General features: G+C 34.9%; 1 protein-coding gene across 3 annotated transcripts in view; it reads right to left on the bottom strand.

Annotated features, from left to right (window-relative positions):
• CNTN1 (contactin 1) overlaps nt 1–16,967 on the bottom strand; it is a 353,970-nt gene that overhangs the window by 158,603 nt on the left and 178,400 nt on the right. For all 3 annotated transcript variants that reach the window (XM_059402903.1, XM_059402902.1, XM_059402901.1), the window contains 2 exons: nt 2,863–2,994; nt 1,340–1,372 (listed from right to left, as the gene is read on the bottom strand). In XM_059402903.1, coding sequence (XP_059258886.1) covers nt 1,340–1,372; nt 2,863–2,923 — 94 coding nt within the window. In that variant the 5' untranslated portion in view covers nt 2,924–2,994. The remainder of the gene's footprint in view (nt 1–1,339; nt 1,373–2,862; nt 2,995–16,967) is intronic.

The raw sequence follows: 16,967 nt of genomic DNA, 5'->3' as shown, positions 1-16,967 counted from the left end.
TTAAACTTTTATGAATTAGTCTTTCCCAAATTTATTTGACAATAAAGTCCTTTTTAACGTAAATCCTACTAATATCCTGTAGAACAAGCATTTACTGAAATGCTTGGAGAAATACTGACTTAATACAGCCTACACTTCCTTACCTCTTTACTTTTATTTGTTCCACTTCTTTTATTTGGAAGTAGCTCCATTTCTAAGTTTTTGAAATACTTCAGGACTTCCTTCCTACTACTCCCAACATTAACTATTCCTTAGTTGCTCAAAGTAAATCTTTTAAAATGCTCAGTATATGTTTTCTTATAAATTTGTTGCCTACTTATCTTATTTCCTAGTATATGGTAAGCTTCTTGAAGTCAAAGAACCTATCTTTATATAGTGTACGTGCAGTGATCCATAACTCATAGGTGGAAACAGAAGTGGCTTTGGTGGAATTCATGCTAAGACTTTCCTTTCCCATAATCCTCATGGCAACCTACAAATGGAAGTTCTTCTGACCCACACTAGCATGAAGACCCCTGATTTGGCACGCAAGTTGTAGCCCTGGTTGCTCAGTGATTCTTTTCAATTTTGTAAGTTTCGAGTCTTAATATGTTCACTGAGTACCTGTGACATAGATGACTATTTTAGAAACTCTCATATTCTTTTTTTTTTTAGTTCTCACAAGGATCTTGTAATTTTTACATATGGGGAAGTCGAGGATCATAAAAGGTGAATAATTTGTACAAGATCACATCACTAGTGAATACCAGGTTGACTATGCAAATCCTAGCTGTTCTTACTCTAGACTCTATTTTCTCCAGTATCCCATGCTGCCTCTATTTCTGGCAAGAAATGTTCAGTGGTTGAAGTAGAATCTAAATGAGCAGAATTAACAGTTATATTTAATAAATCATAAATAAATTCTGCAACATCTTTGGAGTCCTAATTAAACTGAATCTTAAGGTTCTGAGGTCACTAACTTTAGTTCTATCTTTTCAGCAAAGCAAGAGACATTCAAAAGTAAGTTAGGTGTTTACAATATTTAAAATATTGCTTCAAAATTTAATAGTATAAAATTGTTACAAAGCACGCAAGGAAAAAAAATACAGGCCACATGGAATATTTTCTATTGGCTACGATCCTTTAATAACATATTTGTTTGTGGTATATCCACTGAGTTCACTCGGGCAGTCAAACAAGTTGTCTTATGACCCCAGATAAACCATCTCACAAAATCCCCAAGTGATCTAATATTAACCATTTGCCTTTAAGTTTAGAGAGTTAATAGCTTAAAAGAGAGGTGAAATATGTTTCATTTGAGAAAAGCTATTTTTAAAAACTTACCCTTTCATCAACTTACCTCCATGACCATATCTTCTGTACCACGTAAACTCTAAAATAAAAGATAAAGCAATCTTAATCCCAAATCAGCTTTCAAGTTGTGGTTTCAAACATTAATCAAATAACTGAGATACTAGTTAATGAAATGACATTAGTGGACCTTTATTATTACAGTTGATGTATCATCACATGTTTGCAAGTACTTATTTCATGTCTTTGCATCTTATAGTTGCATTAAAATTTGTGGTCTATATATAAATATGCATGTAACTGTGTGGATAATTCCTGTGGCTATAGCAATGTCATTAAAATTCTCAAGCATTGATGAAAATTATTATATTTTATGAATTCCGAAGTCATAATAATAAAAAATACTCCCCAAAATAAAATAGCATTTTTATTGCCTTAATAATAAACAAGAAATGCAGTAGGATGCCTAGCAGGTTCATCACTGAAACAATCAATGAGGACTAATAAATGAAGGATAAGATCCATCTACATCTTGAACTTCATTAACAGCTCAACAAGTATTTACTGAGTTAAGGTTATTGAGATGAAAGTATTAGAAAAATTGATTGTTAGAAAACATGCTGCTTCCAGATAAAAATATAATGCATCTCTCCCTGTAAGAAATATTTCTGAATCCTTACTTGTCTTTGAAAGATAGAGTTATAGTATTTGTCCTAAAACTAGAGCACTTTCAAAACTGCTTTGTTGTCTTTAATGCCCTTAACACACTGTAGATTATCTTAAAACTGTTTTTCACAAGACTGACCAACAAGTAATGAAAATTAAATTTTATTAACTTATAAATAAATAAATTAAAAACAAAGATAACAAATGTTTAAAGCTCATTACTTTCTAATTATTTTACTACATTCTATTTTTATTTAGTGAAAATACAATATAATGGTGAGCTGTTGTATACCTTTTCCAATAGCACATTAAATTATGTTAATTTGTCAAGGTTGGCCATAGTGGGGATATTTACTCCCTGGCAACTGAAGAATGCTACACAGTAGGGTTATTTTTCCTCTCCCAGAGGTCCACATTTTAAACATTTACCAGCTTACCACTAAATAAGACTGATTAAATCTTGTGAAATTTTACTTGAAAATAAAAAGAAAAACAGGGTTGACTTTAATATATATTTATACATCTGACACAGATGTCAAAAACATTAATTTTAACTTCATGTACCAGATTTAATAAAGTGAATACACACATATTGATTATATTGACATAATTTACGAGACTACATAAAGGATATTTCTTTTTTTAAAAAAACATCTTAATTTCATGTTTTCAGCGTTCCAAGATTCATTGTTTATGCACCACACCCAGTGCTCCCTGCAATACATGCCCTCCATAGTACCCCCCACCAGGCTCCCCAACCCCCCACCCCCTTCTCTTCCAAAACCCTGTTTGTTTCTCAGAGTCCACAGTCTCTTGTGCTTTGTCTCCCCCTCTGATTTACCCCGATTCACTTTTCCTTTCCTTCTCCTAATGTCTTCCATGTTATTCCCAAAGGATATTTCTTACCTGCTAAACAGGCTGTAAAAGATAGTATCACAAGGTGACCGACCAGCAACCACATTTTCATCTTGTATGTATAAATATTTGTTTTTATTTTCCAAAAAAGCTTTAGCTTTATGGTAGCTGGATAATAAACACCTGCATCAAAAACAGAAGAAAAGGGGTGGGGAAAGGAAGGGAAAAGGATAGGATAGAAAGAAAAAAACAGGAAAGGTAAATGCTCCTCATTTGGGGTCTACAATATTATCGATTTCATTTTATGTTATGTTTCTTGTTTATAGAATAAGTTTTAGTTTATTTAAATATATTTGTAAGCACATGTTTTATGAAGCAAGTAGACTTGGTACCAGAGGGTTATCACCTGACTCCAGGGTTGACACTGTAGGAACATGAGCAAGTCACTCAATTGGTGTCTTCTACTTTTTAACTCTATCGATTGAACCTGACAGTACTTTTTGTACAAATGGCATAGTTGTGAACATTTCCAAATCAATCAATTTAATTTGAAGATCAAATTTAACTGAAGGACTGGTAGGAAGAATCAATTAAAGATATTATGGTTGTTTTTCTTTCAAATATTATTACAATTAGTGATAAATTACTAATGTACTAAATAATGAACATCATGGTTTTTTGTCGTGGTTCTTCATTTTGTCAAAGTTTTCACAAACAGCACATATAGAAATACCCTGGGTACTTGTCATGAAATGTTTCCCCATTGATGGCAACACTTATACTATCCCAACCATTTTAAAGTGTACAGTTCACTGGTATTGTGTAAATTCATATTGCTGAGCCACCATTACCACCACCCAACACCACAGGTTTTTACATCTTTCAAAACTGAACCTCTTATACAATAACTCATCAGACTTTCTCCTCTAAGCCCAATATCTCCTCCTCCAAGTCCCTGGCAACCGACAGTCCTCTCTATTTTTCACCTCCTCTTTTTCCCACACCCAAGTATCTGATAAACTCCATTCTATTCTCTGTTATTATGACTTCAAATTTTCTCGTCCGTTCTTCAGCTTGCAACTTACGGCAAGTTGTTCAATCTCTGACCCTAGTTTCCTTCATGTGTAAAATACGGAAAGAACGACTATTTCATAGGACTATTCTAAGACTTGTGTAACATTGTGCATGTGAAATATTTACTATGAAAACTATTTAATAAATATTAATTTTTTATTCTGCAAGGCCATAGGCCCATAAGGTCAGGGGACATGTCTCTTGTTCATTGTTGCTTTTATAATGCCTGGCACATAGAAGTTCTCGATATACATTTACTGAACTGAATAAATGAAGGAATGAATGGACCACCCAATAACTATTCCAAAGCATTTGCCATAAACAAACCGAAATTTAACTTTAACTCCTTAAAATAAGGGTAGGATGGTGAAAATAAATAACAAGGAATGCCTTTTATTAGAGTTTTGTTCTTTGTTAGGGATTATTGCTACTTATAAACATAGTCTAAATATAGTCGTCTAACTAGCAATATTTTAAAGCATTTTTTAATATGCACTTCACTGAGTGTCGGAAGTCTGTCTTCTAATCTGAATATTCACGCTCGAGTCAGAAGGAAAGTTTTCATTATTTTGAGCTTGTCTGTGTCATACCATGCTATCTTTTCCTTCACTCCAAAATATTGCCTATTTCAATAGGACACTGAGTCATCAGCCTGACAGCATGTAATTTATTTCATTTAATGGGTTTCTTGCTGTTCAAATATAAAAGCATCTTTCAGATCTTGTCCACACATTTGTTTTCTGCTAGAGACTTGTTCTATTGTGTCACCAGTTATCCTATCATTTGTGACTCCCTGATCACATTCCCTAAGCAGCGCTGCAGAGGAGAGAGGCAGAGAGGCTGAAATCCACTCCTGCTAATGCAGAAGAAACTGCTTTTCTTCCTTCTCTGGAGGACATACCATTCCGTTATTCACAGCTCACTCCCCAGCCTCCACAGGCCTGAAAGTGCTGCAGCAAATGAAACAAATGAACAACTCTGACAGAGACGTGCCACTTACAGGAGCAGACCTTTTTCTTCTCAGTGGCTGAAAATACATAATGCTTACAAGCAGGAACCAAGGATGCATTCCTGTCCCTGAGGCCGCACTGTGCTGGCCAGCTCCCTGAACTTGCTGCCCTTGAGCCCCGTGGCTTCTCTACTGACGGCAGCATCCCCCAAACCATCACAGATCTCTAGGTGTCTAGTGACTGCTGTAACCCTGACATGTATTAGCACTTCCCCAATTTCCAAGGAAATTCAATTTCTTTTCTCCCCCATCCTTTATTAAATGTCTTAGTCACACATTAAAACAACATGTTACCATAAGACAACATAGTGTGGCACACTATATTCCTTCCTTGCTTTTCCTTCTTTTTTCCCACACTTGTCTTGTTCACTACTTCTCCCTTTCTAATTTAGACAATGCTAGTGTTCTCCTTTGAGTATTTTGGTCCATATCCAGATATTCAGTTTTCTGTTGTACAAACACTATCTAGCTCTTATGTTTAGTTCTGGCATAGGCTAATCCACATGTTATTTTAAAAAGCTTCAACAATACATTGGCAAGCATTTAGCCAACAACAATTATGTGCGAAGTATTCAGTACTGTTATATAATTAAAAGATTATATAATTAAGGCCAATGCAACTAATATTTCATTTAACTGATGGTCATACAATCATTTACTTTGACAGAGAACAAGATTTTACAAATACTGATAAAATATTAACATATATAATCAAATGGTCACATCTCTATTTTGGAAAGAAAAAAAGACATCTTGATCTACCCTCAACACAGTTTATGAAAAGCCATGTCAGGGTGCCTGGGTGGCTCAGTGGGTTAAAGCCTCTGCTTTCAGCTCAAGTCATGATCCCAGGGTCATGGGATGGAGCCCCCAACCCCCAATAGGGTTCTTTGCTCAGCAGGGAGTCTGCTTCCTCCCCTCTCTCTGCTTGCCTCTCTACCTACTTGTGATCACTGTCTGTCAAACAAATAAACAAAACAAACAAACAAACAAACAAAAACAAAAATAAAAAAGAAAAGCCATGTCAAAAAGAATATTTACTTATGGCGTTCATACTATTTCTGAGAAACATTTGCTATACAGTATTATTTTCAGAAAACAGTTAAATGAAGCTTATTGGAATTGAATGCAGATTAATATAAGTGAAAAGACACCAATATCTCCTACTCTACGTTATAAGAGCAGGGGACATTTTATCCTCAGACTCATTTTCTGAAATTCTGCTTCTGCTATACAAGTCACTTAATCTCCCTGAGGAGTCAGTCACCCAGTCTGTATAATGGAAACCCAAGTTCCTTCTTCACAAGATTGTGAATACTAACACGTATATGGCTATGGATACGTGTGTGCATGTACGTGTGTGTGTAAGTAAAAACCCTACTAACATGTACAAAACACAAGTAAATATTAAAGTGGAATAAATTAAATTTTCCAGAAATAAAATTAGCTTTTGAATCTAAAAGACTAAAAGACACCACCCTTTTAGAAATGGGATATTATATATTTAAAAGTTAAGTCCATTAAACATCTTCATGTCAATATTCTATATCTCCGATTAATTTTCAGATGAAATCTAACTTAAACATCGGTGACACATCTCCCGCTCACTGAATAACTGCATACTTTAGACATTCATCTCCAGCCTCACACTGACTTCTTTAAACTCTGTCATCAAGTTAATATTATCTTCAACAGTTTTCCTGCAGTCAGGAACAATATTGTAGCAGCTTCCTGCTATGATCAAATATACTTAGCAAAACTTTCTGAAGAACTTGCTGTTCAAAGCCAAAGAGTAAGAGCACACATTCATGGAAAATACCCCATTTTCTGAAAATGAAAAGGAAAGAGTATCCTTTCTCAGAACAGTCATCTATTGTTCCACTAGCAGGTAGAATATAATAGTCTTTAGACTGCAACCATCTTAGTCCCTGAAACAGCCCACCACTCGATTTTGTGTGAAGTATATGGAAAAGGAGGAGCGATACAGTAGATTTCAAAACATTTCAATAAATGTAACATCACCAGATTGTGAAATGTGACTGAAAGGCTTCTGAGAAAAAAAAAAAAATTTTAAGTGCTTTGAAGATACAGATATTAATTGAGTGCTGACAGCATAACCTGCATTGTATAGAACAATTGACTACTCACATTTTTAGATAATTAGATTTATGATTAAGCTAATTACCCATTTATTTTTAAAATCATGTAATACATGCAGAGAGACTTAAAAATAGTAGAACCCCTGCTTGTGATATTTATAGCACATTATTTTTCACAGGCTAATTTAAGCCAGTGATGTCATACAAGACTATAATTGACGAAGTCACGGTTATTCATAGAGGTAGTTTCAGGAAATCATCGCTTTTAGGTAGTAAATAGAAAGTCCTACATATATTTTGTCCCACATTTTAGGAGTGTATGTATATAAGGTTAGGTATCTCTTGAAATCTGAGAAAATGAAGAGAGGCCTTGCTGATTCCAAACTATCCCCTGAAAATGAAAATGACATGGTGCCAATTCTACCCAATTATTTTGCTTGAAATTATAAGATTGAGATACTAATGGAAAATGGAAATAGTAATCATGAGCAAATCAGGCAATATGATTTTCTAAGTATTTGCAATTCCAAGAATTACTGATTCAGTCAATGAACAAGGGAGGAGATGTTTTATCAAGCAAGATTTAAAACTCAAACATATATTTATGAGATTCCACTCAACTTCTTTCCTATCAGTGTATTAATAAGAATCCATTTATTAATCAAGGACAAATACATATTTTATTATACTTTGAATATAGTGCTGCTTTTGGCAAAGAATTACTATTCACAAAAACAGATGAATATCAAATAAAAGGTAAAATATGACAGGTGAGTTTTGGTACAAGTTTGGAAGGATACTGGGAAACAGAACTGATAATTGCTGTGTTGTCAATGATCTGCATAAAGGATCAGTGAAAGCAACTGAATGGATCCAAATAATGGGTAGGGATGTTGAAGATAACAAGGAAACCTCAGCTAATGGGTTAGTGCTTCCCAAAATACAGGCTAGGACCTACCTACCTTAACAGCACTTGGATGTACTTGTTAAGAAAATACAATTCTGAGAAACTCCCAAGAAAGTTAGAGTCTCTGGGGAAATAACCCAAGTATTTACATTTTAATCAAGCTTCCCAGGTAATGTGTAGGCATACAAAGTTCAAAAACTATTGTAGTAAGTATATTAAGTAAAGTTCAAAATATTTCCAACACTTAAAGAGAACAATCAAAAAAAAGAGAGAGAGAGAGAGAGAACAATCAAATGTGTGCTGAATTCATTGGGCCACATCTTGAACCAGTCCACTCTAAAAATCAGAAGGTATGCAACATTCAGCAACTCACCTCTTGAAATTATGTCTGCATGGTACTTTGTTGTGCCATTTGCTCTGGGTGAGAATTGAATATCCTGTATGTCTGCATCTGATTTATTTTATCATGCCATAATTAAAGAGGCATTTTGATATATCACTTTGACTAATACCTGGAAGGTTTCCTACTAAATGAGACCTGTTGGACTACAATGACATGACTGAATGTGCTGTTAACTTCTCTTGTTGCCCAATGGCAGTTCAAACTGATCTGAGATAGCTGTACTACTACAAAGAAATGTGTTCCATGATACCTTCCCTGTGATTCATATCTAACAATCCAGAACAGAATTTAATAAGTCTTTGACAGCAGAAAAAAAAAAAAATTCCCATGCCAGCAAGACAGAACTTTCAAACTTCTTTGCTTTTTGCTCTTAGACATTCACAAAAGAGCAAAACCTGGGAAGAAACCATACCAGATTGAAACACTCACTCAACTTACACTGGGAGTTTTAAAGACTTCCTGGGCTGTAATCTCTCCTTTGTACGACTTTATTCCTTTATAGAGATGGTCATGTCTAATAAAAAGGATTCACTGCTACTGCCACTCAGCTTTCTGAAGCTCCACGTGAAGCCATTCTCCATAATGCAGCTGCAAAGTTTCAGTATGTCAGCAGCTGCTTCTTGCTACACAGTATCTGTATATCTTGCATGTAAAAGAGCAGGTATTTATTCTATTCCACCAGTCTAAGGGCACATAAAATTTCCGACTGTCTTCTGACAAGAGTCCCACCCATGATTAAAGAACAAGGCTAATGATCTTATATCTCCTATTAGCTGTTGTTCAGGTTAAGAGAGATATCACACAGAAGGGAAGAGTAGGATATAACCTTTGACATTCCATTTTTTTAAATAGGAGAGAAGAGTCACTAGCGATAGGTATTGTGTTAGTACTTAAATTGATGAGTGACTCCTACCAAAATAATTTAGGCTCCTATAGGTATAAACAACATAAGATAGTAATTTTTTAAATGCACTTCATTTCTAGTAAAATTCTAGTAAAACAGTTCTAGTAAAAAAATTCAACAAGTATTCATTTTTGAAACACATGTAAGAGGGTATGCGAGAATATTTGCGCTATTTAATCAGACATCAGTTTTTATTGCATGCTATTCAAAGACCAAGAAATGTGTTTCATTTTCTTTGAAGATTGTAAAATAATGTAATCAGAGATAGTTGGATGGTAATTTTTAATTATTCATTCACCCCATACATATTTATGAAGCACCTACCACGTCGCACGTCGCGACATTTTGTAGCAGCCGCAAACATAGTAATAGTAAATCAAAGACGTACATACAATGAGAGACTTTCTACATTTAAATGTCTCAACAGCAGTTTGGCTCATTCCACTTTCTATACCCTATCTGCCTAATGCAAAGCCTTACACATTGAAGGCACTCATTTAATGTCTGTTGAATACATTTATGGAGTAATTACTAAAAGCAAAGCATTGGTTGATATTTGATAGGTAGATCTATGCAAGGAGAAGAAAGTGGCAACAGTAAAAGCATGAAGGAGGAAAGTAAAGGTTAAATTCAGACACCTCTGCAGAGTTTAATATGGCCAGAGCATGAACTCATGGAAGACAGCATTAGAAAAAATAAGTGGGAAGAAGAGTGTAATCAAATTATGGAACCTTAAATGCCAAGTGCTGAACTTTTCGTTCCTTCCACAACAGTGAGTGAGTTTTCCTTGCTGAATTGTTCTGCAAGAAAATATCATCATTCTCTTTAGTCCCAAGTGCTTTGGTTGATGAGCACTTTGTTCTTGTCTACTTTCCATGGTTCTATTGACAGAAGAGTTACTGGGGAAGCTCCCTGACTCCTAAATTTTGATGCCCTTATGTGGAGGTTTCAGATTTACAACAGCAACACGGTCTTGAGCTGCACAAAGAGCCTTATCCCTTTTTACTCAAATTTGTATTAAATATTAATGTATTAAATATTAATTAAGTTTCCAATAAGATAAGAGTGGATACATCCTTCCATTTATATGTAATTTCAGAACAAATATGTGGCTGATGTGAAAACTGAAATCTAAAAGAAAGGGATTCCATAGTTTCTGTTAATAACTTTAAACTCTCACAATATAAGTAGTTATTTCTTTGTATCAAACATAAGTCTTATCAAAAAAGTATCTATTGAGCACTTACTATATGAAAGAGCCCAAACTAACCCCAGCTGGCAATAGACATGGAAGCAAATTCTCAAACTTCAGAAACTTTTAAAGACTAGTTAGGCACAAGAATCAGAGCACTCTCACTGAATCTATACCCGATCCCTGTTACCAGGACTAACTTGTGCCATAAGTTTATTTTTTTAATGAACATGTATACATATATCTGAAACTCAGTGAATAATACAAAATTTAATTTGATCTTCAAAAAAGTTAACTCTCTTATACTCTCTGCCTTAAAATTTGTCAATGATACACCATCATTTCATAATTCATTCAACAAATATCTATTGAGTATTTTATATGTTATACTATATATTATACTAGGTTATAGAAATTACAATTATTATATTGTCTATTTTATACTTTAGAATAATATCATATATTCTATAATTACCACTAGAAATATCATAGAAATTAAAAATTAATTAAATGGTCCTTAGTTTAATAGTTAACAGAAAAACACACTCCATCATCTCTCAACTGGCAAGCCAGGCTCTGTTCTAGAAGCTTAAGTATTAAGTAATATTCATATGAACCAATCATGTAGTTATTATTATTAACCTCAGTTTATGGAGGAGAAAACAAATCTCTTCTATATTTCAAGACGTAGATCAAGATTTATCTTTATAGGAAAGTCTATCCTCTGGTAAACTCGTATGAGGTTTTCCCCATTTTCTAAAATCATTAAGTGAGGGGTCCCTGGGTGGCTCAATCAGTTATGTATCTGCCTTTAACTCAGGTTGTGATCCCAGAATCCTGGGATCGAGTACTGCATCAGGCCCCCTGCTAGGTGGGGAGCCTGGTTCTCCCTCTGCCTGCTCTGCCTGTTTGTGTTCCCTCTCTTGTGCTCTTTCTCTCTGTCAAATAAGTAAAGAAAATTCTTAAAAATAAATAAATAAAATCATGGAGTGATTTGTTTGACTCACTCATGGATTCCTTATTATAAGGTTCTTGCTTATCTTTCAAATGCAAAGCCAATTTCAACTGAATATAGGGACACTTTATTATAAAACGTATTTGAAGACAATTTCAGGGGTTGAGAAAAAATTATTTTGGAGACGTGGTTTCTTTGCCAAAATTTGGTATTTTGACAGGTCTTGATGGCTTATGAGGGAAAGTACAGCAGAACATCTGATTATAAAACTGTCCTGGAAAGTCTGGTCTGGGCATATGGTAAGAGCATTTTAAGATATTTATATTATCAAAAGGCAATGAGATTAAAATACAAAAGTGTATATGTAGTCAGAATTCTTCCATATGACTATTTCATTTGGCAAGTTATCTCTGCAATTGGCAAATGGGAATACTAATATGTACTTGTAAGAATTATATGAAAAATGTACACAAGACACCTGTATTAGTTCTTTTTTTTTTTTAAGATTTTATTTATTTGAGACATACATCACAGGTAAGCAGAGAGGCAGGCAGAGAGAGGAAGGGAAGCAGGCTTCCTGCTTCACAGAGAGCCCGATGCAGGGCTCGATCCCAGGACTCTGGGACCATAACCTGAGCCGATGGCAGAGCTTAACCCTTAAGCCTCTGAGTTTAACCCACTGAGCCACCCAGGTGCCCTGTATTAGTTCTTCACCCCTATCTAGATTAGAAGTTATTGAGGAAAAAGAACATGACTTATACATATTTTCATATTTCTATGGGGGTTTAAATACTTTGCACCTTATGTGATCAATAAATACATGTGTGTGCATGTGAGTGGGGGTATATGTACTTAATCCCATTGAAGATATGTCATAGAAGAAAATTGATAATTAAAAGAAAAAGCACCACATATGTGAAAGGCTATGTAACTGCCTTCAGTTAGAAGCCTTTAAGCACAAGATTCACTATTAAACAGTTAACACTGGTTTAGTATAATTTCATGCATTTCTGCAAATAGGAGGAATGATACAACATCATTTCTCTTCCAAGATCTAATGGATTCTCTAACATTCTGCAGTTGCCAATATAATTTGCACTATAGATACATAAAATGAGTAATTTAGTTAGCAAATGTAGAAACGGTTATATAGGAAATTTCATTTGTTTAAAAATATTTAAGGGTCTATCATATACCCTGTGTTAGGTCCTTAGATTCAACAAACCCAAGATCTATGGTTCTTAGTTTCAAGGGGACTCTGGAACTGTGAGGAAAAGGAGGGAGGTCAGGGCTGAGTTCTCACCTCTTGGCTTGACCATTGCCCATTTGGAAGACACTGCCACTTGGCAAAGGGGAAGCAGGGTTTTGGTGAAAAAGGAAGTTGACTAGAGATTTAGTTTTGAATATATAATAGGTTTCAGTTTCCTATTATGTATCTAAGCAGAGCTACCAAGTAAACATCTGAAAAAATGAGACCAGAATATGGAAGGTGTTGGGGTTGGGAATAGGTATCTGAAAGTCTGCATAGAGATAATATTTGAAGCTTGCTAACAGGTATAACTCCCAAGTCAGTTTGTTTTATGCAATGGAAAAATGAAAAGGAAATTTTAAAAAATAGCAGAAATACAAACTTGAAATGATTTTTCCCCTATCATGGCCCGCTCACTAACTAAAAACCTAAAACAAGGGAAGAAAGCAGTGACAGCTGTATCTATTGGCAGGGGCCCTGCAGACTTTTGCTTAATTGCCAGAATTATTTACTTTATTCAAGTTTCTATGAGTTTAGAAGAAATACTTTTGGCTTTTGCTCAAAAATTTTTGCTGAATTAAAACAGATTTTTAAAAATCTTGCTTGGTGTTTCAAAGATTTAAGGAATATCACTACTGTAGTTTCAGTTTCTTAAAGTTGTTAGAAAATCATAGGTTTGAGAATGCAGTAACTCAGCCTTATTTTTGTGAGCTAATTTTGAATGCATAAGACTTATTAAGGTTATTAAAAGGATTTTAGTCTTATTCAATAAAGTATCAGGGTTGAATTCAATACATCCATATTTCTATCCCCAAATCCTAAATCATTGACATTTTAAGCAATTTTTATTTAGCTTGAAAATTAAACTTCTTTCAAGACTATATAGAAATGATATAAAGACCTCCACAGTTGGGGGGCCTGGGTGGCTCAGCAGGTTAATAAGTCTCTGCCTTCAGCTCAGGTCATGATCTCAGGGTCCTGGGATCGAGCCCTGCATTGGCTCTGTGCTTGGCAGGGAGCCTGCTTCCTCCTCTCTCTGCCTGCCTGCTTGTGATCTCGCTCTCTCTCTCTCAAAAAAATAAATAAAATCTTAAAAAATAAAAAAAAAGATCTCCACAGTTAAGGTGGAAAAAAAAAATTAGGCAATTAATTACCCCCACCCTTCTGTAACCCTCAGTTTGTTTCCAGGAAACATATATATTATTTTATAAAGCTGAAAACCCCCATTGATCACAGCATCTTTAGGGCATACATAGTGGCATAGTTTTTTTAACCTATAAGCTCAGCTACACTGTAGTTATGTCCTTCCTGCCACCTTCTACTAATTGCATCTGTCTAATCTTTGCATCCTTTATCTTCAGACAGGCCTAATGAGAAGAGGCAACTTCTCAGTGTTACATCTTTAACTTTATCAGCCAGCTGGTTTTTTGACTAGGACTAAGCTGCAGATAGAGCACAAACTCTTGAGATATGGCTACGGTATGGAAGAGTTCAATTTATTCTTTCATTAAACAAGTATTTTAGCAAATTTTCTTTTTTTAAACATTTTATTTATTTATTTGAGAGAGAGAAAGCATGAGTTGGGGGAGAGGCAGAGGAAGAGGGAGAAGAGGACTCACTGCTGACAGTGAGCCCGACGTGGGGCTCGATCCCAGCACCTGGGATCATGACCTGAACTGAAGGCAAACATTTAACTGATGGAGCCACCCAGACAGCCTTAGCAAATTTTCATGCAAAGCTGAAAAGGTAGAATATTCAACATTATCAACATACCAGTTCTTCCCAACTTGATCAATAGATTCAATACAATCCTAATCAAATTCCCAGCAAGTTATCTATGTTATTTTGTTGTTGACAAACCATTTCTAAAGTTTGGATGGAGAGGTAACAGAACCAGAATCGACAACACAATATTAAAGGAGAATAACAAAGGCAGAGGGCTGACACTACCTGACTTCAAGACTTACTGTAATGCTATAGTAAACAAGATAGAGTGATACTGGCAAAAGAAAAATAGATCAATGGAACAGAATAGAGAGCTCAAAAATAGATCCACTTAAATATAGTCAACTGATCTTTGACAAAGGAGCAAAGGCAGTACAATGGAGCAAAGATCACCTTTTCAACAAATGTTCCTGGAACAAAATATGACTTTAGACATGGACTTTACACTCTTCAGAAAATAGATCACAAATCTAAATGTAAAATGTAAAACTGCAAAACTAGAAAGTAATGTAGGAAAAACCTAGGTGACATTGTGTACATACAACACCAAAAGCATAAAGGCACATTCCATGGAGAAAATAATTAATAAACTGGACTTCATTAAAATTAAAAGCTCCTGCTCTGCAAAAGACTGTATCAAGAGAACTAAAAAGCAAGTCACAGAATGGGAGAAAATATCTGCAAAAGATATATTTGAGGGGCACCTGGGTGGCTCAGTGGGTTAAGCCGCTGCCTTCGGCTCAGGTCATGATCTCAGGGTCCTGGGATCGAGTCCCGCATCGGGCTCTCTGCTCAGCAGGGAGCCTGCTTTCCTCTCTCTCTCTCTCTGCCTGCCTCTCTGCCTACTTGTGATCTTTCTCTGTCAAATAAATAAATAAAATCTTTAAAAAAAAAGATATATTTGATAAAGAACTAGTATCTAAAATATACAAAAACTCTTAAAACTCAACAAGAAAACAACCCAATTAAAAAATGGCAAAAGATCTGAATAGACACATCGTCACTGAAGATATACAGATGGCAAATAAGCATATGAAAAGACGTTCAATATCACATGTCACTGGGGAATTGCAAACCAAAACAAAAAATATCACTACACATCTATTAGAATGGCTCAAATCCAGAACACTGGCAACACCAAACGCTGGTGAGGAGCCTGGAACAACTGGAAATCTTCTTCAGTCCTCGTGGGAATGCAAAAATGGTAGAGCTACTTCCAAAGACAGGTTGATAATTTCTTACAAAATTAAACATACCTATAGCATCTGATCCAGCCTTCACTCTCCCAACAAATGACTTCAGGATTAGTCCAGGATCTTTATCACTCTTAGAATTTACAATGGATATATTTGTATTTGACTTTTATTGATAATTTTTGTGAAGTTTTAGGGATTGATATCCCATGAGTAGTGCTCCCGTAAAAGAAATTACTTATTTGTTGAACACCTACTACATTCCAGATACTGGACAGATATATTTTACATATATTTTACCTTCAAAATAACCTAGAGGTAACTGCTTTTCATCTCAATCAACAAATCAAGAAAATGAAGTTAAGCAGTTAACACTACTTGCCAATGATAATATATGATGGTCCTTGGATCCTAACATCTTCGTCCACAGCACAGTGCTCATTTTCATTTTTCTCATCATTGGAATATACATATAACAGTTCAACTCTGCCAGGGTATCTGACAAGCTCTCTACATGAATTCCCTCTCCTAATACCGTCATAATGCACTGCAATGGTTAATATAATTATCCACGTGAGGGCATATTTTCAGAGAGATTGAGTATATTTCTTTTGTTATTGTGGTAAAATATGTATATCACAATATTTACCATTTTAACCATTTTTAACTGTATAGTTCTGTGGCATTAAGAATACTCACATTGTGGTGCAATCATCGCCACAATTCATCTCAGATCTTTTTAATATTCTCAAACTGAAGTTACAGTGCCTTTTAATATTAGGAATATGATATGGTCCTCCTCTATTTATGGCCAACTAAATTTAAAATAATAATAATAATAATAATAATGATAATAAAATGTGTTATTATGTGTTAAAATGTGGTCCACAAGGTTCTGCTTTGTCTAATTCCTGCTTGTCTATCACATGCTTTTCTATGTCTGACTCATGGATTTCTCAGAGTGGAACCTAAACATTCCTTAGAGAAGCTGTCTCTCAATCCACAAGTGAAATAATGGTTTTCCTATTGCACTTTCATAGTTCCCTGTGCCTTTCCCTCATTGTAAGTATTGCATTTTATGGTTAAATAATTATCAATGCTTGATGCCCCCATTGGTCTATAAGCTTCAAAAGGGAAAACTCCAGAATCTATCACATGCCTTTATACAGGAAATGTTGAAGAACACTTTTTAAATCCTTGAATGGATAAATTAACAAATGCCTTGAGAGTATAATTATTTCATTGACCTAAAATAATAATTATGTAATACTATACCATACCTGAAGAGATAAACTGAAGAGACTGAATAAAGAAGAAAGAACATACCTGTTTCCCCGTTCCCTTTCCTCAATCACATTCTTTTTTTTTTTTTTTTTTAATTTTTTATTTCTTATAAACATATATTTTTATCCCCAGGGGTACAGGTCTGTGAATCACCAGGTTTAC

The sequence above is a fragment of the Mustela nigripes genome, chromosome 6 (assembly GCF_022355385.1).
Source record: "Mustela nigripes isolate SB6536 chromosome 6, MUSNIG.SB6536, whole genome shotgun sequence".
Lineage (NCBI taxonomy): Eukaryota > Metazoa > Chordata > Mammalia > Carnivora > Mustelidae > Mustela > Mustela nigripes.
The sequence above is the reverse complement of the archived record's forward strand: the minus strand, read 5'-3'. Positions and strand labels throughout refer to the sequence as shown.